Source organism: Macaca mulatta, chromosome 10 (genome assembly GCF_049350105.2).
Source record: "Macaca mulatta isolate MMU2019108-1 chromosome 10, T2T-MMU8v2.0, whole genome shotgun sequence".
NCBI classification, from domain to species: Eukaryota; Metazoa; Chordata; class Mammalia; order Primates; family Cercopithecidae; genus Macaca; species Macaca mulatta.
The window spans coordinates 19,305,136-19,329,581 of NC_133415.1; the positions used below are offsets into that span (position 1 = coordinate 19,305,136).

General features: G+C 45.2%; 1 protein-coding gene across 1 annotated transcript; it reads left to right on the forward strand.

Moving 5' to 3' along the window:
- Window positions 1–460: 460 nt before the first annotated feature.
- LOC718691 (ret finger protein-like 3) lies at window positions 461–24,019 on the forward strand. The gene is given in 7 exon segments (XM_015150112.3): window positions 461–474; window positions 1,410–1,520; window positions 3,126–3,274; window positions 4,428–4,718; window positions 6,249–6,464; window positions 6,467–6,858; window positions 23,783–24,019. Coding segments are annotated over 7 exon segments (1,410 nt in total).
- The last annotated feature ends 427 nt before the right edge of the window (window positions 24,020–24,446 follow it).

Below are 24,446 nucleotides of genomic sequence, written 5' to 3' on the forward strand. Positions count from 1 at the left end.
GAGGGGGAACATCACACACCGGGGCCTGTTGTGGGGTGGGGGCGGGGGGGAGAGATAGCATTAGGAGATATACCTAATGTAATGACGAGTTAACGGGCGCAGCACACCAACATGGCACATGTATACATATGTAACAAGCCTACATGTTGTGCACATGTACCCTAGAACTTAAAGTATAATAATAATAATAATAAAATAAGTAAAAACAAAAAGAAAAAAAAAGAACTTGGCTTCTGGACTGTGGGTGTGAGGAAAGAAAAGCTCTTTGCAGCCAGCACTGTGCCTTTAACTACCCTCTGCGTGAGTCCCGGGCTACGCAGGGTAGGCGTTTTCCTGGATATGGGTATGAGAATGATTTCCTTTTATAACATTAATGATGGGACCCATATCTTTACATTTGCTAAGATTTCTGCTGCAGAGCCACTGTGCCCATTTTTTGCTCTTGCAGATTCAATTATCGATGACCAAGGCTTCGTGAGTATCTGTCCTGTGATTAATCTTGGCACTGACAAATCTACAGTTTCTCCTGAGCAGGGCAAATAAACTTTTAGCCACAAAACCATTTAGACACTCACTTTATGCTCAATGCTAGCAACTTTTCTGCTTGGTACAAGATAACGGAACAAAGTTACAGCAGAAAAATATGGAACATCTCAAACTATGAACGTCAATGAAGTAGATTAATAAGAAATTGCATTTTAAATACTAAAAAGTATTGTTACAGTTGTCCTTTGGGTTTTATGGGCCGTGGCTCCGTGTCCCTCCCACACCTGTCCGAGTGGCTTTTGCTGCCTCTCTGTGCTCTGGCTGCCTCACCCTGCACTGTGCCGCTGGCTCACTGACATCATAACTCTTCTGCAAATTTATCTTGCTGTCTGTCTGTTCCTTCTTCCCTGGAGCAGCTGAAAGGATCATCTTGTCAATCTGACTCATTTCATAAGTCATTCTCACACTCTTTACGTTGTATCCAGCCTGGTTTTGGCAGAAAGTTTTTCTCACATACAGGATATGCCAGGGCTGGACTCTGTCTTTATACGTGTATGTGGAGTGACCCAGAATCCAGCCAAGAGCAAACCCCAAACGGTTACTTTATGACTGGAATCCAATTCATTCCAATCACGTAAAGTTCACCGGGCTCCCTACACACTGTCTCCCAAGCTTTGTTTTCTTGCTCAGACACTGAATCCCGAGGAGTGATCTCGTCCCATTGTACATCATTATTAATAGAACTAAATGCAGGTCTTTTAAAAATATATATACAAAGAAAAACTCTTCATTTAATATGTGATACACTTTAGGAGGGGGAAATAGATTATATTCAAGTTATTTGAAATTTGAAAACAAAGCTATTATTTTATGAATTAAGTACAAATTAAGTTCTAACCTGGCCATTTCCATGATACCTGCAGATTCATCACTTCTCTCGGTCAAGACCTGAGTCTCAGCCTGGAGGACATGATGTTAAGCAAAATAAATCAGCTCCGGAAAGATAAATACCGCATGTTCTCACTCCTATATGGGAGCTAAAAGAAAAATGCTGAGCAGAGAATAGAATCGTGGGTGTAGAGGCTGGGAGGGTAAGGGGGAGGGGAGCTTGGGGAGAGGTTGGTTATTGGATACAGAATTACAACTAGATGGGAGAAATGGGCTCTGGTGGAGGCTGGGAAGGGTAAGGGGGAGGGGAGCTTGGGGAGAGGTTGGTAATTGGATATAAAATTACAGCTAATTGGGAGAAATGGGCTCTAACACAACTGCAGTTTAGGTAAATATGGTTACTTGTATATGCTTGCATATTTTCGAAAAGCTAAGAGGATTCTGAAGGCTCCCATCACAAAGAAATAATAAATGTTGGCCAGGCACGGTGACTCGCTCCTGTAATCCCAGCACTTTGGGAGGCCGAGGCAGGCGGGTTACCTGAGGTCAGGAGTTCGAGACCAGCCTAGCCAAAATGGTGAAACCCTATTTCTACTAAAAATACAAAAAAAAAAAAAAAAAAATTAGCCAGGCGTGGTGGCACATGCCTGTAATCCCAGCTACTCAGGAGGCTGAGGCAGGAGAATTCCTTGAGCCCAGGAGCCAGATGTTGCAGTGAGCCAAGTTCATGCCACTGCACTCCAGCCTGACCGACAGAGCGAGACTCTGTCTCAAAAAAAAAAAAAAAATTGTTTAGAGTGTGCTAATTATCCTGACTTGATTGTTACACACTTTATGCATGTATCAAAATACTACTGTGTGCCATAAACATGTACGATTATTACATGTCAACTGAAAGTAAAGAGAAAAAAAGTAAACCAAAACAAGACCTGAGTGTCTCAGAGTCCTCCAATCCCATGAGGGATCATCTTTAAAGCTGACCAAAATTAGGTCTTTATTTTTAATTATGCAAAAAGAGAAAATTCCTTTAATATGTGCCAAAGAGGATAGGGAAAATGATAAGATTATATTCAAATTATTTGAAATTTGAAAACAAAGCAGTAAAGATCCCACTACACAGAAAGGCATGAAAAGGAAAAGGTTCGGGGTTGATTCAAATGGAAGAAAGCACAACTCACATCACGGGTAGCAATTTCTATTTGAGAACTCAAGTTTCACAAGAAAATCATCTTTTTTTTTTTTTTTTAATTGTGGTTTTTATCCTAACACTTTCTGAAGTACTCAAGGTCCAAGAAGCTTAAGGGTCATTTGTCAAAATAGTAATTATCCAATTTTTTCCTAAGAATTATGAAATTTTTTCAAAACCAGAAAAAAACCAATGGAAATTTAAAAAAAATTACCTAGAATTTCCTCAATGGGATACATGCCCTTATTACCTTTGAGTCTGATGTATACGAATTTAAACCATTTTGTAAAATTGCAAATCCAATCATACTTAATACTTTAGGATTCCAAGCAAAGCTTGAAGCCTACAACATATTACAGGAATTATCTTTCCTGACAACTGATGGAAACATCTCTAAAATAAGCTTTTGAAGTTAGTACATTAAGCCTAATTTAATATAAAGGCAATTTAATCTTACCTTCATATGAAAGAAAAATACACTGTCAGGATGGAGGATTTAGTAAAGTTACAGTGAACTGGAGATATATTACCAATAAAAACCTAACTCCCGGTTATAATCAAATCAAAGCCTCATTAGGTTAGAGGGCGTGGCAGGGTGTGACCCAGTGGGAGGTGGGAATCTCACCAATGAAAGGCCCTCGTGTGCCCCTTCCCCACAAGACCTGAGCTCCTGGTGGAAGCAGCTGGAGGACAGAGGAGCTTCCAGCAGAAGAGGTGAGTCCATGCCTGTGTGTGTTTTTCCTCCTTAGATGTCTAGAAATGGGGGTTATGACTTGGGGGAATGAATGAGAGAAATTTGTAAGTAAGGAATTCAACAAGGGCTGTCTGAGCGCTGCCTCAGAGTTAGAAACCAGTCACCCTGGATCCCCAGTCTAGGAGTGGTGGCAGTCAATTTGGTATTCATTTCCAAGGCTGGAGAAGGATGTAATTTTTCTTTTTTTTTTCTTTTTTTTTTTTTTTGGTGAGACAGGGTCTTAACTCTGTTGTCCAGGTTGGAGAGACCTGACGTGATCTCTGCTCACTGCTAATTTTTGTATTATTTGTAGAGACAGGGTCTTCCTGTGTTGCCCAGACTGGTCTCAAACTCCTGGGCTCAAGGGATCTTCCTGCCTCGGCCTTGCAAAGTGCTGGGATTACAGATGTGAGCTACTGCATCCAGCACCTCTTTTCCTTTTTTTTTTTTTTTTTTTTTTTTGAGATGGTGTCTCACTCTGTTGCCCAGGCCGGAGTGCAATGGCACAATCTCGGCTCACTGCAACCTCTGCCTCCCAGGTTCAAGCGATTCTCCTGCCTCAGCCTCCCAAGTATCTGGGATTACAGGCGTCTGCCACCGCGCCTGGCTAATTCTTTTGTATTTTCAGTAGAGATGGGGTTTCACCATGTTGATCAGGCTGATCTCGAACTTTTGATGGCCTCAGATGATCCACCCACCTCGGCCCCCCAAAGTGCTGGGATTACAGGCACGCCTGGCCTCCCAACCACTAATTCTTATGTTCATCAATCAGTCTCTCGCTCGGGCTGCCCTAGGAGGAGGTGAAGTGACCCCAGCTCTCTGCTCCTCACATGGGTGCTGCCGTGTCACTGGCTCAGGCTCAGCTGCTGGGTCTCCTAGCTCAGGAGAATGAACCCTTCCTCCACCTCAGCTCAGAGCACAGTGATGATTTGTGACTTCCTTCCCAGTAGAACTTCAGATCTCTGAAGACGGGGGTGGGGGGATGTACTTGAGTGTTTGTACTCACGGCCTTGTTCTAGGAGTGACAAAGCTGGAACACAATACCTGTATGCATGAAAAGGTTGTCACTTGTCACAACTGACAGGCTTTCATCTCATGGAAATTTTCTTCCCTTGTGCACTTTTCCCCTGGCAGTGGACATGGCTGCACTCTTCCAAGAAGCGAGCAGCTGTCCCGTCTGCTCAGACTATCTAGAAAAACCAATGTCCCTGGAGTGTGGATGCAGCGTCTGCCTCAAGTGCATCAACTCACTGCAGAAGGAGCCCCGTGGGGAGGACCTACTTTGCTGTTGCTGTTCTGCGGTCTCTCAGAAGAACAAAGTCAGGCCCAATCAGCAGCTAGAGAGGCTGGTTTCCCACATCAAGGAACTGGAGCCCAAGCTGAAGAAGATTCTGCAGATGAACCCAAGGATGAGCAAGTTCCAAGGTAAGGAATCTATATACCCTGCCCCCTTCCCATGACCAGACCAGGAAAAATCATTTGTGCAATTGGCCCCCCATTCCATATGGGGATTAGCTGCTGTCTGGCATCTAAAATTGAGATGCTTCTTCATCATCAGATTCGCAGCCCTGACAACACACAGAATCACCTGGTGATCTCCAAAACAAAAACAAACAAAAACGCGATGTCTATGTCATGGGTTAGACAAGGGATTCTCTAAACTTAGTGTGCTTAAATTACCTGGAAATCTTGTTAAAAGGCAGATTCTGAACTAGGAGGTCTCAGGATTGTTCCCACTGGCTTAGGGACTTTGCTGAGTAGCAAAAACATAGAGCAACTGAATTTGAATTTCTCTTTAGCAAAGGTTCCCAGGACTCTGACATTAAAATGGGCCTGGTAATTCTAATGCACAGTGAATATTGGCATCCGTTGCACCAAACAACCTCACCCCAGGGTTGGGAAGAGTTTGGAATGGAGCACCTGTGGTTTCTGTGACTGTGTGGAGAGCTGCAGACGCTCCTCATCCATGCACCATGGGCTTCAACAGGGGTCCTGGCTACAGAAAATACTATCACTCTCCATAACTCCGGAGAAAAGGGACATTTAAATGAACAGATTATGGTCAGCCTGGGCAAAGAATTACACCTATAAATGGTGGTGGGCCTCTATGATGTCCCTGACACTAGTAGCTTCTGCCCTGACACAATCTCTACTCCTCCACCTACCAATACCTGACTGTCTCTCTGCTGAAATATGGAGGACACATTCACCCTGGCCAAGTCATGTTTGGAAACGTCTTCCTCCTTCCTTGCCCATGTTCATTCATTTCATTCCCTAACTCACCATCAAACAGCAATCAATCCCCTCAAGTTTTACTGTAATCTATAAAATCTATATTGGTGATCATATCAGTTTTTTGACTTGAAGGATTATACGTTCTGTAGATTTCTTTTTCTGAATGTTCTGGACAATTAATTTTCTCTAGGCCAGATCTCACCGCCTCCTTCCTCTGTCATCACATTGTCAGCTGCAGAGATGTCCCATCTGCTGTCAGAACTGTGCACAATTAATTTGTTTACAAACATGGAAAACAAAGGCCTGGAATCATGCTCTAGATACTATTTAAATTGAAGCAATAAAACGTGGAAACAAATATCATTTAATATCGACCACTTGCATTGTCTTATTATTTATTTGTTCCTGCATCAAGGTGGTAGAAAGGGGGTCATGGTGTCTGCCTTCAGAGACCCTCCACTCTAAATGAAGAAAAGTCCAGTGAAGCAAACATGTGACATAAAGTAAAATAAGAATTGCTACCGTGAATAAGAGTCGGGTATTGCTACAAAGCATACCTGTGAGAATTTGAACTAGTCAAGGAAGTTGCCTCATGAAGTTTTGATTTTGGGGGAGAATTAAAGAAACTAAAGTCAAGAGACATTTGGGCCTTTGAAGTAGAGGAGAAGCATGGGGTGGGCTTCGGTCCATTTGCTGAGCAACCTTTTTTCCTTTTCACAGTGGATATGACCTTGGATGCCAACACAGCCAACAACTTCCTCCTCATTTCTGATGACCTCAGGAGCGTCCGAAGTGGGCGCATCAGACAGAATTGGCAAGACTTTGCCGAGAGATTTGACTTGTCCATTTGTGTCCTGGGCTCCTCTCGCTTTACCTGTGGCCGCCACTACTAGGAGGTAGACGTGGGAACAAGCACAGAATGGGACCTGGGAATCTGCAGGAATCTGTTCACCGAAAAGGGAGGATCCAGCTGACCACAGAGCGTGGATTCTGGACTGTGAGTTTGAGGGCTGGAGGCCGCCTCTCTGCCAGCACGGTGCCTCTGACTTTCCTCTTCGTAGATGGCAAGCTACAGCGAGTGGGGATTTTTCTGGATATGGGCATGCAGAATGTTTCCTTTTTTGATGCTGAAGGTGGTTTCCATGTCTATACATTCAGGAGAGTCTCTGCTGAGGAGCCACTGCGCCCGTTTTTGGCTCCTTCAATTCCACCTAATGGTGATCAGGGTGTCTTGAGTATCTGTCCTGTGATGAACCCAGGCACTACTGATGCTCCAGTCCATCCTGGGGAGGCCAAACAAACCCCCACTGCAAAAAAAACAAAAAACAGGGTAAGAAAATTACTTGGGTGGGTAGACTTGGAAACTTTCTACTTGGTAAAAGCATTATACAAAGTCATAGGAGAAAAATACGGGACATGTCATGATTGTACTTAATCTAATTTGATTAGATTATAAATTGAGTCCTAAGTATTAATTATTGCCACCATCCAACTCATTGAGTCTTATGTTCACATCTTGTTTCCTATAGAAATGTCCTGTATTCTGGGATCAATTTCCAAATGCTTTACTTTTTTATTTCTGTAAGTTCAAATTAATGTATTATAGAAGTTATGAGTTAAATAAACATTGGAATATCACCTAATGGATTATGTGATTTTCCTTCCTCAGCCTCCTGAGTAACTAGGATTACAGGCACTCACCATCAAACCCAGCTAATTTTTTGTATTTTTAGTAGACAGAGGGTTTCACCATGTTGGCCAGGCTGGTCTTGAACTCTTGACCTCATGATTCACCTGCATCGGCCTCCCAAAGTGCTGGGATTGCAGGCGTGAGCCACCGTACCCAGCCGGATTATGTGATTTTATAAATGATAAGAGTGCAATAGATTTTATTCATAGTAAAAGTGTATACGTGAGTGGTGCATGTGTGTGTATTTGAACAGAGAGCTGGATAAATGCCTATGTCCTATCCAGAACTGAAAAGACAAGTTGTCGCCATCATTGCTCAGTGTAGGTAGCATTTTCCTGGATGTGCGTTCATCTACATTAACAATGATAATTCCCCCAATTAATTATTGTAATTATTAATTGTAATTATTACAATTAATAAATATGCAGGCTAACAAAGCAAAAAAAGATGACACACATTGTTAATATCAGAAATAAAAGAGGGGCCATATCTACCAAACTGTTGAGCATTAAAAGGATAATCTGGGACTGTTATGAATGACTCTATTCCCACAGTTTGATAACCTAGGTGAAATATATCAATTCCTTGAGAGACATAATCTTCCCAAGTTCGCACTAGAAACAGATCATCTGAACAGCCTCTGCCTATTAATTGATTTAACATTAAGAACTTTCCAAAAAAGACAACACCAGAACCAAATGATTTCTCATATGAAATCCACCAAATTCTTACGAATCCCAACATATTTTCACAATACAATCCAAAAATTGTGCTCTTAGGTATGTACTCAGTTGAGATGAAAAGTTATGTCCACACAAAGCCTGTACAGGAATGTTTACAGCAGCTTTATCTATAACCACCGAAACTAGAAGCGAGATGTTCAAGAGGTGAATGAAAAAAATAATCATCCATAAAACACAATATTATTCTGTCATTTAAAGGAGTTCTCCATCAAGGCATAGAAAAGACAAAGGCATGTATCAGAAAGACTGTAAGGGCATGGCTTCAAGTGGATGAGACCGTACAGAAAGGCAGCAGAGCAGGGTGACTTTAAGTATATTGATTAGTGAAGTAAGTTCATCTGAAAAAGCTACATAATACTAGGTTGGTGCAAAAGTAATTGCGCTTTTTGGCATTAAAAGAATGGGGAAACCACAATTACTTTTGCACCACCCTAATATATGACTCCAACTATATGACATTCTGGAAAAGGCAAAACCAAGGGGATGGTAAAAATATCAGTAGTTGGCAAGATTTCTGGAGAAAGAGGACAGAGATTCATAAGTAAAGAAGAGGGAAGTTTTGGAGATCAAAATGGTAAACATAACATGGCAAATATTTCAAAATTCATAGAACTGTGTAACAGGAAGAAAGAACACTATGTGAATGGTAGACTTTAGATACGAATGTATCAATATTTGCACATTAATTTTAGCAAATACAACACGGTAATGTAAGATGGGAAAGTTAGGTGGAATTATAAGGTAGGGTGACAGAATAGAATAATACGGGAACTTTGTATATCACATGCTCAATCTTTATGTCAGTCTAAAACTCTTGGTTAAAGAAACATATTCATTTTTTAAATTGTAATATAGCATGACTGTTTCAGGGAGATCTCTTCACAATAATGTACAACAATTGAGTCATGTCTAGACATTAGCTGGAAAGATTGTCTTACTATTAAATGTGAACCAAAATTGACTTTTAAATGTGTATTTAATTTTGTGATTTCAGCAATACTTCTTGACTAGGCAAATAAAAACTCTGGCACATTTGAACATATGGCTTAACTTATTCATAGCTTCCTCTTACATATGGGACACTGGATATAATCCACAATTGTTATTCTTAAATCAACGTAATAAATTTCCACGGTACCTTCATATGGGTGCACCCGGTGGTTTGCCCAGAGTCCAGGTTGTGTCACGTGCCTCTTGGTGTAGATGCTGTATCTTCTTAAAGTCTCTATCAGAGAAGATCCTGGTTAATCTTTTTGCAATGCAGAGAGCCACTGATATGTTACTGACAGAAAGACCAGAGGGAGAACTGCGATCATTGGTTCTGAGTTCTAACTTCTGATCCCATTGTTTACTGGCTTCCAAACAGGGTCATCTGAATCAAAGTTGGGTCTCAGGAAGATCATGGAGTTCAGTGAGCACTTTATATGTGGATTAGAAAGACTGCGTGGGCGATGCCTTCACATAGATGAGGCGATACAGAAAGGCAGAGGGCTGGTGTAGTGGGGGCCTGGACCCCAGTTCCACTAGAGACACGTGGACCTGGGAAGGTCATGCAATCCCTCGATCCTCAGATCTCTGCACTGTTATGTTAAAACGTTCATAGGGCCTACTTATTAATATCACAGTATGGGGCTAGAAAAATCACTACATGTAGGAGAATATTAAGAAAGAGAATCAGAACTTCAGTAGTGATATGTAAGGGTTTACTAAATGCCGGAAGGAATAAGCTGGACACTTAGTAGTGGCTGAACATGGAGAGGCTGTTTGGGTGGCTCCAGGCCAGTGGAGGATGGGTCCCTGTTCATCTTTTACGTGGGTGTGATGCCTTACAACTTCTGGAGGACATCTGCTATTATCTCCGGGAATCCCCACATCAGCCCGGCAGGGTGGGCAGAGGAGGGGCCGCCGCTCAGATTTTCCAGTGGGGGGCACTGAGTATCACTTAGAGATGGTGAGTGATTTGCAGAATCCGATTCCAATGAGTGAAGGATCTTGGGGGGAAATGAATTTGGTTCCCCAGAGACAGAGATTCCTGAACAACTGAGACCTCTGTATCATGCCCTGGACCACTGATCAGAGGGACCCCTTCACTCTCTTTCTCCAATCCTTTTATTCCAAGGTGTGTGGAAAGACAGAGTTTGTGCTCGGGAAGAGTTGCCTGAGATGAAGACAGGTCCCTAATTAATAATCAACCACAGGAAAAACACTTGCCTAGCAGCAGATGGCTCTGGGGCCAGGTGTAAGGCTCCCCCCCAGCGCAGGGTTCTCCCAAAGCCTGCAACTCCCCTTTTCTGCATCCCTCCCCACACCCCTCCTAACCACCCACCCACCCACGCTCAGCTATGCTTTCTCTTGCTTTCCAAATAGCCAAGCTAGAGGAATACAGACAACTGGGCACTGCAAAGAGTTTCTCGGGAAAACCAAACCAAAAGGAACAAGAAACACGATTCATAATGGCCAAAAGGGGGAAACTAAGTGTCCATCTGCCAACAAACAGATAAATGAAATTTGGTTGTTCCATACTGTGGAATATTGTTCACCCATAAAAAGAAGTTAAAATAATTAGTTTTCAAAAATAAAAATAAACAAAATAAACAATGATAGCGTTTGACTATAAAGACAACAGAAAGAAAAGGAATGAAGTCCTGATGCATGCTACACACGGATGCACCTAGAAAGCATGATGCCAAGTGAAAGGAGCCAGGCACAAAAGGCCGCATGTTGTGTGATTCCACTTCCATGAAATGCACAGAACAGACAAATCCACAGACAGAATGGTGATAAGTGGTTGCCAGGGAGGGGCTGCAGGGAGAGGGGAATGGGACGCAATTGCTAATCAACGCTCCTGCTAATCAACACTCCAGCACCACTCCTGATTCGCTACGTGGTCAGGTTATTTCACCTCTCTGTGCGTCAGTTTCCTCATCTATAAAATGGTGTGACTACTACCTACCTCATGGGGTGTTAAGAATAACACCCAGAAAGCACTTAGCACAGTGCCTGGTACATGGCAAAAACACAATGGCTGGTCACCTTGTGGGGGTGGTGGTTGCTGCCAAGGCTCAAGTCAACTGGAAGAATGGACAAGGAAGAGGACAGGCCAAGGCAGAAAGCTGATCAGAAGGCAGAGGTGGACAGGGGCAGGGATGTCTTCAGATCTGGGCACTTGCTGCCCCACATACCATGGATGCTAAGCTGAAAGGCAGGGACATGCGAGCCCAGCTGCAGTGTGGGAACCACCAGGCCCCGAGTGTATGCACATGGCTCAATTCCAAGCTCCAAGGGGACAGACATGGAGATGAGAGTCCTGATGACCCTCATGCCTGTGCTGGGGCCAATGTGGAAGGGAGAAAGGTCATGAGCCCAGCAGACCTGGCAGAGTGCTGGGGAGGGAAGAGGGCACTGGATCCAGGAACGAAGACTCCAACAGGTGGAGTGAATGGGTGGCCTGAGAAGGAGCAGGTGTTGCTCACCTGTTCGCACCTGGCAGGGCTGACCTTGGGGTCACAGCCCATCCCAGCACACGCTCTAAGAGGATTCCAGAGATTTGGGGCACCAACTCTAGACCTTTGATGATTCAAAACTCCCCAGATGGCCAGGCGAGGTGGCTCACACTTGTAATCCCAGCACTTTGGGAGGCCAAGGTAGGAGGATTGCTTGAGCCCATAAGTTCGAGACCAGCCTGGGCAACATGGTGAAACCCCATCTCTATAAAAAAATGAAAAATTGGCCAGGTGGGTGCCTGTAGTCCCAGCTATGCAGGAGGCTGACGTGGGAGGAGGTCAACGCTACAGTGAGCCTAGGAGGTCAACGCTACAGTGAGCCATGATCACGTCACTGTACTCCAGCCTGGGTGACAGAGCAGGACTCTGTCTCAAAAAAAAAAAAAAAAAAAAAAAGGACTCCTTAGAAATTGCAAAATGGCAATCCCCACCCCTAATTCAATCCCAGAGTTCACGGAAGAAGAGAGCACCAGCCATGGGAGAAAGCATCAGATGCCATCTAACAGCCTCATTATGCAGACAAGCACATGGCAGCTGGAGAGCCGAGGGAGCTGCCCTAACCCCACAGCAAGCCTCTCTTCTCTTCTCCAAGGAAGGGGCCCCATTTCCAAATCACCTCAGGCCAGGTTTGCGGGAAGTGAGCAGCAAGTCTCCAGGAGGGGCGGGGCATGGTGACTCACGCCTGTAATCCTAAAACTTTGGGAGGTCGAGGTGGGCGGATTACCTGAGGCCAGGAGTTCAAGACCAGCCTGGCCAACATGGCGAAACCCTGTCTCTACTAAAAATACAAAAAAAATGGCCAGGTGTGGTGGTGGGCGCCTATAATCCCAGCTACTTGGGAGGCTGAGGCAGGAGAATCGCTTGAACCCGGGACCCGGGAAGCAGATGTTGCGGTGAGCCAAGATCACGCTACTGTACTCCAGCCTGGGTGACAGCGCAAGACTTGTCTCAAAAAAAAAAGAACAAAAAGGGGATTAGGGCATTATGTGAAGTGATCCACATACACTATTTAATCCCACAATCCATTGAAGGAAATAGGTGGGGTTTTTTTTCTTTTTCTTTCTTTTTTTTTTTTTTTTTTTTTTTTTTTGAGACAGAGTCTCACTTTGTCACCCACGCTGGAGTGCAATGGTGTGATCTTGGCTCACTGCAGCCTCCACCTCCCAGGTTCAAGTGATTCTCCTGCCTCAGCCTCCTGAGTACCTGGAACTACAGGTGCATGCCACCATGCTCAGCTAATTTTTGTATTTTTAGTAGTGATGTGGTTTTGCCATGTTAGTCAAGCTGGTCTCAAACTCCTAACCTCAGGTGGTCTGCCCACCTCAGCCTCCCAAAGTGCTGGGATTACAGGTGTGAGCTACCACCCCCACCCCTCCACTCAGATTCTCTAAAGCGTTCCTAACAGCTCCCCCTCCCAAAGTTTAGAGATGCTGACATCGTTTTTTTATAATTTTATTTCTATCATAAGAGTAAATCTAATATTGAGAAAGACCAGAGCAGAGATAAAAAGAAAACTGAAACACGAAAATCAATAGTAAATACAGAAACCAAATATGCTGGGTCGGTTGCTGTTTTGTTGTTGGAGATTTTTTTTAAAATGAACTGAATTTATCATCCTTTCCACAAATTTCAGAAAAGGAAAAGAAAAAAAGGAGAAAAATGGAAACAAAAGCAATTAAAAAAAAAGGCAAAGTGATACAAGAACCTTTAAAAAAAAAAAAAAAGAAATATATGCTATGGTAAAAGACAATTCAAACAGTATAGAAGGGTATGAAGTGAAAAATAAATCTGTTTTTGCCCCCCCCACCCCAGTTATTCCTTATCCTTAGACCTATTAGCCAGAGTTTGCTACTCTTGGCAGAAGGAAACTTTTTATTGTGTTTTTCACATTGCAAGCGATGGTATCCATTTTCTGAAGGAGAAGATGGAATTTAGAAAATTCCCAGAGGCATCTAATTTGCTAAAAGATAATGAACACCATATGAAAGAATTAAGTGCTTTCCTGGATCCTGACAAAATAAAGATATCTATCAAAGAAACTCCTCAGAGGAAGTCCAGATGACCACGCAATTGAACTTTATCATGCTCATAGGTCTGGCAATCCCCATGCCCTTGAAATACCCAGGAAAACCACCCAACAGAAAGCAATACCGGATAAATATAGTGATTCTTTATAAAGCCAACCTGAAACTGGAGGAAACCTTGTAAAACTGTTACCTTGTTCAGTAATCCTAATGAACACAGGAGCAAACTTTCTCCTCAACCAATCCTTGAAACACAGCCACAGATTCTTCTGAATTCATGGGGTCTTGTGCAGGCAGGATAGTGCAGTATCTTGCACAACATATGAGAGTATCATTCATCAGATAAAGTGAATCATCCCAAAGCATTTGACTATGTTGTAATTCCAAATTTCAGAAGCATGTGAAAAATTGATAGGACGCTGCTACGGTCCCAGTGTTTATGTCCCTCTAAAATTTGTATTAAAACCAGCTGGGCACAATGGTTCATGCCTGTAATCCCAGTACTTTGGAAGGCCAAGGTGGTGGATCACTTGAGGTCAGGAGTTCGAGACCAGCCTGACCAACATGGTGAAACCCCGTCTCTACCAAAAATATGAAAAATTAGCCCGGTGTGGTGGTGTGTGCCTGTAATCCCAGCTACCCAGGAGGCTGAGGCAGGAGAATCACTTGATCCCAGGAGGCGGAGGTTGCAGTGAGCCGAGATCACGCCACTGCACTCCAGCCTGGGCGACAGAGCAAGGCTCTGTCTCAGAAATAAATAAATAAATAAAAATTAAAAAATAAAAAATAGTGTTAAAACCGAATCCTCACTGCAGTGGTATTAAGAGGTGGGTCCTTTAGGAGGTGATTGGGTCGTGGGGGCTCCATCCTCTTGAATGGGATTAGTGCCCTTATGAAAGAGGCTTGAGCGAGTCTTGCCCTCCATGTAAGAACACAGAAGGCGCCATCTACAAGGAGCAGGTCCTCGCCAGGCACCAAATCTGCTGGTGCCTTGCTCTTGAACTTTCCAGCCTCTAGAACTGCCAGCAGTAAATTTCTGTTTGTAAATTACCCAGTCTAAGGTATTTTGCTATAGCAGCCCACATGGACTAAGACAAACATATTGGCTTTTACCTAAACCACCTACGAAATTTGAAAGTCTGAAATATTAAGAAATGGGCAAAAGGTAACTGAAATACCACTAGAGTCAGATGCCAGCCTATCTGTGTCCTTTGTTATTTAATATAACATAGAGTGGGCCGGGCGCAGTGGCTCAAGCCTGTAATCCCAGTACTTTGGGAGGCCGAGACGGGCGGATCACGAGGTCAGGAGATTGAGACCAGCCTGGCTAACACGGTGAAACCCCGTGTCTACTAAAAAAAAAAAAAAAAAAAAAAACTAGCCGGGCGAGGTGGCAGGCGCCTGTAGTCCCAGTTACTCGGGAGGCTGAAGCAGGAGAATGGCGTGAACCCGGGAGGCGGAGCTTGCCGTGAGCTGAGATCTGGCCACTGCACTCCAGCCTGGGCGACAGAGCGAGACTCCGTCTCAAAAAAAAAAAAAAAAAAAAACATAGAGTGGTGGGGGCAGGAGAAATAATTGATTTCTTTAGGAAAAAGCAAAGGAAAAGGCTCACTGTTGTTGGCCGGGCGCGGTGACTCACGCCTATAATCCCAGCACTTTGGGAGGCCAAGGTGGGTGCATCACGAGGTCAGGAGATCGAGGGACCATCCTGGCTAACACAGTGAAACCCCATCTCAACTAAAAAATACAAAAAATTAGCCGGGCGTGGTGGCGGGCGCCTGTAGTCCCAGCTGCTTGGGAGGCTGAGGCAGGAGAATGGCATGAACTCGGCAGGTGGAGCTTGCAGTGAGCAGAGGTTGTGGCACTGCACTCCAGTCTAGGCAACAGAGCAAGACTCTGTCTCAAAAAAAAAAAAAAGACTCACTGTTGTTACTCAAAAAGAGAGGCTTGGGATAAGATTGGCACAACAGCATGCTACTGCTTTCTGTCACAGCATGCTTCAGAAAACCAGGCCATAAATCAGATCCCGGAGAAGCAAATCCTATTTACCCAATAGGAATGATGTTATAATTGAATGAAGCTTGCTTTGCTGATCAAGGATTGGGCATTAAACTAATCCTATGTAACTTCTCCTCCCCTGCCCTGATGCAAGCTGACATGACAGCCAGCCACAAGGAAGAGAGACTTCTGTGGCTCTCTTCAGCCCTCCACCACTGTCTCCTGGGCCTCAGCACCTCAGGAGGAAAGGGTAACTCTTTCAACCTTGTGAGGAACCTCATGAGAAACCACACTCAGAGGTCTTCCCTGCCACACCGCCTCCCATGACCTAGTAAATGTTCAGGTACTAGTGCGTGGTACACATCTCTTTCATTCAACAGATTGCTGGCTTTGTGTGTGTCTATGGTCTCACACATGAAAAGGAACACAGAATTGTAGACAACTAACTGTACAATGCAGTGTGACAAGCTTTCCTAGAATATGCTGAGATAAAAATGAAATATTATGTTTCACTGAATCTTAAACACCATTATTCTATGTATCAACAAGAAAGAAAATAAAATACTTCCGGCCAGGTGTGGTGGCTCACGCCTGTAATTCTAGCACTTTGGGAGGCCGAGGCAGGTGGATAACGAGGCGGGTGGATCGCGAGGTCAGGAGATCAAGACTATCCTGGCTAACATAGTGAAACCTCGTCTCTACTTAAAAAAAAAAAAATACAAAAAATTAACTGGGCATGGTGGCGGGCTCCTGTAGTCCCAGCTACCGGGGAGGCTGAAGCAGGAGAATGGCGTGAACCTGGGAGGCGGAGCTTGCAGTGAACCAAGATCCCACCACTGCACTCCAGCTTGGTCTACAGAGAGAGACTCCGTCTCAAAAAAAAAAAAAATACTTCCAACTACAAGATACCGAATGGCAAAGTGCATCCTGATTCCAGAGGTGAATAAGAATGTCTGTGTTAGAATGGTGAAATGTGGTAATTAACTTTTAAAGAAGTAATTAGTATTAAGTCTCAGCATGAACCAAGCCTTACTATGGATGCTGAGAAAAGGTAGCAATTATTTCTGCTGGAGTGACTGGAGGAGGTATCACAAAGGAGGTGACATTTGACCTGAGTTTCAAAGGATTTTGTCAGTGGAAGAAAGAGTGGGAAGAGCGTTCCAAGCTGAAGGAATAGCATGAGCAAAGGTATGGAGGCAGAAAAGGGGTCCATGTTTATGGGCCAGCTAATATATTCTAAGTAGTTAGAATATAAATAAGGTGCGGGGAGAGAGAGTTGGTTGCTAAAGCTGGAAACATTGCAGCCACATTGTAAATGGCTTATAATACCAAGCATGGGAGTTTGTACACCAGAGGTAATAGGGAGCCATTGAATGCATTGAGCTGGAGGGGGCGGTGACATGATTTGGAAAGGTCAGTTTGGCAGGGTAAATGAAGGATAGCATGGAGAAGTGTAAGAATAGATAGACAGGAATAAATACAGGTAGACCACAACCAGCCAGGTTGGGGGTAGGTGGAGAGAAAACCATACACTTGGATCTTTGTAATGACATCAGATTTTTGAAAGGTTAAGGCAACCATACGGTAATGAGAATAAAAGATCTACAATCATATACAACAATATGGGTGAATTTCACAATGTTGAGTGAAAGAAGCCAGACACGAAGAGGACAGACAGAGATTCCATTTATATCAAGCCCAAGAAGAGGCAAAACCCAGTCTACAGTGTTAGCAGCCAGCATGGTGGTTACCCTTGGGAAGGTGAGTGACCGGGCAGCAACATGACTTTTAGGTGGTGGTAATGTTCTGGTTCTTAATGCTGATTACATGAGTGTGTTCACTTTGGGAAAATTCACTGAACTGTCTGTTATATTTCAATACAATATACGAAACATATTTAGGACCATGGAGAGAAACTGGAAGTCAGGATCTGGAATGGAGGTAGCAGGAAGCTGTTGGACCCTGCAGACACTCAATCCCAGAATAAGCTGAAGCGTTGGGATAATGCCATGGACCACAAAAGGGACTTCGTGTGGTGCATTAGGAGAAAGCATGGATGGATGTTGAAAAGAATGCAAAACTTCCTCATCTCCAGGTCTGTCACAGAGACACACAGGATGTACTGGTAGAGAATGACCAGCAAACAGTATAGTGGAACAAGCATGAAATGAAAGACGAGGAGACTGTTAGAGGGCACCTAGATGCTTTCAATAAGCCTATGTCTCCAGGGCCAGAGTAAGTACCTGTCAAGACAGCAAGACACTGTAGCTGGGATCCAGAAAGAGCACCTGAAGGATCTTTGGGAGGTAAGTGAAGGGAAGGGTTAGGTGGCAGGGGATGCAGCAGAGTTCAGGTTTCCTGAGAGCCTAAAACGGTGACTTCAGCAATAGGGGATTCGGGTATTTATCATCAGCAGCGTTTGAGAAGAGCTGATTGTACAAACGACGTGTGATCACACAAAGAAGAGCAGAGCTCCCTAGGAGTGGGTGTGTTCACCAAGAGGCAGCCCAGTTACAATCACCCTTATTCATGGAATTATTCATCTGACAGCTCAGAGAAATTAGGACATAGCATGTATCAAGGTTTCCGCACGGGTTTAGCAAGACTTTTCTTGATTTTGGGGGGTGCAAGACACAGAAATGAGGACTGAAGAATGTGGAAGCTGGGAGCAATTTTCAGTAGGTTTCATTGTAGGACCAGAGGGGGCAGATGATCCCTAGTGTGGGCAGTCACAGGGCTGTACCTTTGGCATTCTCCTATTTAACATTTTGAATAATGCTTTAGGACGAGAAAGAAAATCTGATTGTGCAATGGCAATGGCATTAACTGAGATAGATGGTGAATATGAGTGACAACAGACTCACCATGCAGGATGCCTTCAACAGGCTGCAACATCAGGACATGGTCAAAGGTGAAATGTTTCAATCCTATTCAGAGGCCCCCAAATTAAACAGCTTATAAGTAACGTTAGAGAGATATGGCTTGCTGTTCGTTTGAAGCGTCAGCAACAATATCCCCATAGAAAACAAACCTAGGGCTCTTGGAGAACCACGAGCTTCCTATAAGCCAAAGGGGTGATGTGCCTGCTAGCAAAATGTGGGTAAATCTGGACTGTAAGAACAGTGGGGACAGCAGTCCAGAGGTCTGAGCACAGAGGGGCGGCCATACTCTACATGCTTCCTGGCCCAGGTGGAGAGTTTCGTGGTTGGTTCTGGGTAATGTTTTTGAGGAGAGCCATGAGCAGACTCTAGACTCATGGCCAGGGGAAGTATGGGGGCATTTGTCCCACATAGGAAGACTTGGCTAGAGGTGGAGAGTGAGGAGGGTGCCTAGGAACTGTCTCTGGGAAAGAACTGCCATGGGTGAGAGGGAGCACTGTGGACTCCTGCTACAGGTTAAAGCCGGGTAAAAGCTATAGGAAGACTGACTGGTGGAGCCTAAGAAAAAAAATGTGTGAAAACCTCATGAATCAAGTCATGAAGTGGGAACCTCAGCAGGCACTGATCTTGTCATCTTTAGCAGTAATATAATTATCTATCACATGCCTAATAAGTACCCAGTACTGTGTTAGGAACTTTATATGCATTATCTTACTTAGCGAGGGAGATAATTACATGTAAAATGTTTAAAACAGTGTCTGGCACAGGTGAATGTGCACTATGTGTTAGCTGTTGTCATTATCGAATCTTCATAATAACCCTATGAAAGAGGAGCCATTATTGTCCCCATTTTACAGATGGAGAAAGTGAAGCTCAGGAAGTTAAGTGACTTGCTCAAAGTTGCACCACTAATACTTAGTAAGCCAGAACTTGAGGCCAGGGCTGCCCGACTCCAAAGCGTACCACTGTCCCTAAAGGGTAAAGAGGGACTCATATGTTTGGAGAGGGTAGGAACAGAGGCTTCCTAAGCCTGTTCTTCATCTAAGGCTCTGTTCTAAAACTGTGCCTCTTGTCCATCCTGGTCCCCTTTGTTAATAATCTGATTGTTTTTGAAGCCTGTAAATGAGAGGGGATTTTATCCCTGTTGCCAGTCTGTGCTTTTCTGGAGACCACCCAGTTACAAGCGAAATGCCCGCTCTGTGATCTTTCAGGACCAGTCCCACTGACCTGAATCAGTCTTCCACAGTTCTCAAACCACATGAGGAGTATGGAGAGAGGAGGCTCCAGGTTCTGCTGGACTGCCCTAGGCTTGCCGTTGACTCTTGAAGGATTTAGTCACAGACTCTCCAGGCCAGACACTCTCCTCCCTGATAAACCAAAAGATCCAGATTCTCTTTAATCCAGTGGAGTGCCCTGGCCAGCTCATTTCACTTCTTGCTGGTCTGAACCTTCAGCAATGTTCTTTGCCTCATTAAGGCTGTCTATTCAGTTCTATAAAGGCATCATCAAGGAAAGGCAAGTGGAGCAGAGACAAATGCAGGAATTTGGGGTCAGACAGGACTGGGTTTGGGCCACCTCACTGCCTCTGCCAAGTATCATTAGGTACACCATTTCATCAAGCTGGACCTTAGTCTCTTAATTTGCAAAACTGGGATCCTAACACCAATTTTTCAGGCAGATGTGAAGATTAAGATGATGCATATCAAGGCGTCTGGCCCAGAGTAGGTAAGTGTTTAATAAATGGTAGCTACTGTTATTACTCAAGTTGTGTCACTAGAACACATCTGATGTTGAAACATACCTTTATGGTTTAAAAAACATGCCTTATGAAAAGGGATATGTAACTTAGATTCATTCAGCTAGTCTTTTTTAGAGCCATCATTCATAACTTACCATTTTAAAAAAAGCAAAGAAATGAAAACAAATAATGTACTTCAAGAAAAAAATAGGCTACCAACTACTTGGTTGAAAGAAACATTTCCATATATGCACGAATGAGAAATAACATGGAAGATGTCTGCAAAGATGGCGTGTATGAAAATATGGATGAAACCATGGGACATAATTGCAGCTCCACCCTGCCAGTTTCAAGACTATATATTAGTTTGGTGCAAAAGTAATTGCGGTTTTGGCCACTACTTTCAGTGGCAAAAACTGCAATTACTTTTTCACCAACCATATATATATATACACACACACATATATATATACACACACACACATATATATATATACACACACACACACACATATATATATATATGTTTGCGTGTGTATGTGTAGTTTGTTTTGTTTTAAAGAAGAAATTAAGGTAAGACCTTGCTGCTGTTAGGAGTTAGAGTAGAGGCAGGCATGGATAACAATCAAATTGGGAAAAGGATGTTAAAAACTGGACCCAGTTCCTGGGAGGAGGTAGCTCTGGAGGGCAGATCTGAGCAGCTCTGGGTGGCAGGGTGTGTCAGCCCAATGAGGAAGGACAGCAGACAGCAGAGAGAGGCCTGGTTAGCTTCCCAGGGACAGGATCCTGTTCCAAGGGATGGAGTGTGCTGTTGACAGGCAGCCAGATGGACCACGGAGCCCCAAAATCCCCAGAAAGGAAGCGAGCACCATCTCTCAACCTCTGAGCTGGGTTTTGGAGACTGACTTCTGTGTGTAGGCAGAGGGTTTGGGAGAAAAGACTGCTAAGGAAACAGGATTATGGAAACAAGATAATAATTTGAGCCATACAGACCTGGGATAACATGGATCTTGAATCACTTCCTGGAGATGCAACTTAAGCACGTTGCTTTCTAGGTCTCTATTACATCTCTTAGAAGGTAGATGTGTTCATGGGAATCAAGTGTTTTCCACATCCTGGGACTTGGTCAATGCACTTTATTCCCATTGATAAGAAGCACAATGATTACTCTAGCCAATTCTCATCCTCTCTTCTGCTTATAACCTGGGTTGGCCACCAAATGTGCTTATTGTGGTAGAGTCTCCTAACTGGTATTTCTGCTCATACTCTTTCCTCCACTAAGGATTCTCCACTCTGCAGCCAGAGTGATCCTGTTAAAATACATCAGATCATGGCACTGCTCTACCCAGTAGCCTCCCATTGTTCCTGTTTTGTGTGTCCTCCCAGTGCTGAGGCCCCACATGGTCCCACCTACCTTTGACCTTGGGTCCGATTCCTTTTTCCCTTGCCCACTCTGCCCCACCACATTGGCTTCCACATGTTCCTTGAAAATGCCAGGCACACTCCTGTCTCGGAGCCTCTGCTCTTGCTGATCCTCTGCATGGAACACTATTCGCCTGTCTTTCTTACTTACCTTCTTTGTGTCTTTGCTGAGAAGTCACCTTAGTGTGTCTTTCCCTGACCTCCCTATTTCAAATTGCAGCCCCACACTGCCAGTCTCAATCCTCTTTCCTGCGTTTTTGTTCACCATGGCACTTTTCATAAACAGATATACTAACATATCTTCTTCCTTATTGTCTTATTGTCTCTCTTTCTCCACTAGAATGTCAATTCTACAAAGGCAGGGATTTTGGTCTGGTTTTTTCCTTCCTATATCTTCGGCTCCTAGGACACTGCCCAGCAGGTAATATTCCCTTCAAAACACTTGTCGAAGGAATGAATGATTATTATAAAGCAAGAGGCTGGACCCCAGCTCTGGAGGAACGTGCATTCTAGGCTGGTGACTGAGGCAGGAGCTCAGACTCAGGAAGCACATCAAGGACCCAGTTACTCAAACTGTAACACCAGGCCAGAATAAGATCTTGGAACCAGAGGGATGCCCAGGCATCAGGAGTGGGCTGTGAGATCAGAGACTGGCCTGGAGCCATGCCGATGGAGAGTGAGATTGGTGCCCTCCAGGTCAGGGCAGATGCCAGCTCATGCATCTTGGGGCAGGTCACCACACCATAAGTGGAGACAGAGGGGCTGTAGGGCAGGATGTCAGGCAGAGCCTTTATCCCCTTAGTAAATGTCAGGCAAAGTTACCAGCTTTCAACTTATTCCCAGGTGTAAGTGTCAGTGGACACTCTATATTGGCACAGCTTGCAAGGAGAACACAAATGACTAAAGGAAAGAATGAAAAAAACAAGTGACAATGTTCATTCAGAAACCTGAGCTGAGGTTTGAAGAATGGCAGGTGCCAGAAGCCTATGACTAGAGGATATTTGTGATGTCAAGTGAGACAGCAGTTGAGCAAATATCTGGGGATTACAATTGTCCTTTGGACCATTTCTTTCCCTCCCTCCCTCCCTTCCTCCCTCCCTTCTTCCCTTCCTTCCTCCCTTCCTGGGGGAGACGCTCAGGTGAGCTCTGCTCATGCAAACCCTCCAGCTTGGGGAAAAGGAAACGCCAAGTGGAGCCGGGAGAGGTGGTGTCTACAGAAACCTAGAAAGAGAAGTTAGGGCAGAGGAGAATTCCGCCTGGTTTCCCTGGCGCTGTCCAAGGTACTTTCTAGTAGTTCTGCTCAACCTCCAATCTTATCTTCATGCTTCCTAGTAATTCCGCTTGGATTCAGGGTTGCCCTTGCCTCACTCCAGTAGAGCTAGTGTGTGGCCATCATCCACTCCAAATCCCTCACCATATGCAGGAGGGAACTATTGTCCAGAGCAACTGAGTCAGGGCAGTGCTCCTCCTGCAGAGGAGACTTGCTGTCCCACATGCCTGGCTCCCACTGCACTGTGCACGGAGTTCCTGCTGGCTCTGGATTCTGGTCCTCTAGTAGCTCTGTGTGCTTCCACTAGCTACAGAACCTCTGCGCATCAGTGTATTCACCTCTAAAGTAAGGGTGAGTAACACAGTATGCTTACAGGGCCGTCGTGTGGATTACATTATAATGCACATAGTAAGTACTCAGCAAAGGTCAAACTCCCATTCTTGTTACAAGGTCGTCGATATCTCCGACAGTCCCTGGTTCAGGCTCAAGTATGTTTTGTGATTTGATGTCCTACTGCGTTCCTCGCATTAATCAGCCCCTGGGACTTTATAGATTGATAACCACGATTCCCGTTCTTTAAGTATGCAGAGGCACAAGGAACCCAAGGTCTTAGGTCAGTTCACTCGGGTACATCTGGCTAGGGATTGCTTTGGCTAAGATTGGCCAGTGAGACCTGGCAGAGAGAGAGCCAAGTCCAGGGGCGCCCACAGCCCCGCCCTGGCCTGAGGATGGTGCTCCCACCCGGCAAGACTTCTAGGGTGGGGCTCCTCAAGAATGGGGACGCGGGGAGGTCAAATGCCTGGAGGGGGCAGTAGCGCACTTAATGTTGGGACCCCAGCTTTGCCTGGGTTTGGCAAAGGGCGGTCACTCCTTCCGGTGGGAGGAAAGAGGTGTCCTCAGGCAAGGCGCTAAGGGCCGGGCAGCCTGGCACCAACGGGCATTCGAGCACTGGTGGGCCGTCTTTGGTGACCCTCTGGACTCTGTCAGGGGCTCGTGGGCGCCAGAGCAGAACGGGAGAGCGCAGGCTGCAGATGCCTCTGGGACGCCCTCGTGGAACGTTCACCTGCCCAGACCTTCCTAGCCAGACCTCCGAGAATTGGTTCCAAACCACCGTGCAAGTGCTACAGGCAGCGCTCGGCGGAGCGGCGGGGGTCACTGCGTGTGCCAGTGCGCGGTCGCTGTTCCCAGATCGCTGTTCCCGGGCGCTGTGGTGCCTGGAGGTGAGCTGTCAGCGGGCAGCGGCAGCCGGAGCGGCGGAGGGCCGGGGGCGTATGTGTGCGTGTGCTGGAAAGACGGCCCTCCCCGCGGCCGTCACAGCGCCAGGCCTCCCCTCCCCGAGTCGGGCGCGCAAGGCTAGTCCCCGTCGCTGGAGGCAGCCCGAGCCGCCGCTGAGCAGCCTCGCCTTAGCCTCCCGCGTTTCCTGCCGTCCGCCCTCCCCGAGTCGGGCTCCAGGGGACCGAAGAAAAAGGGAGTCAAGGGGGCTACAGGTCCCCTGCATGGAGCAGAGGGAGAGTAGGAGGCCCAGGATGTGCGGAAGATATGCCAGAAGACCATGAGGCTGCATGTGGGCACAAGGGGAGGCCTGGGCCAGACTCTGTGGCTGCAGCTTCAGGAGACACTCGTTGCTCTCCGGGTCCATTGGATGAGGACA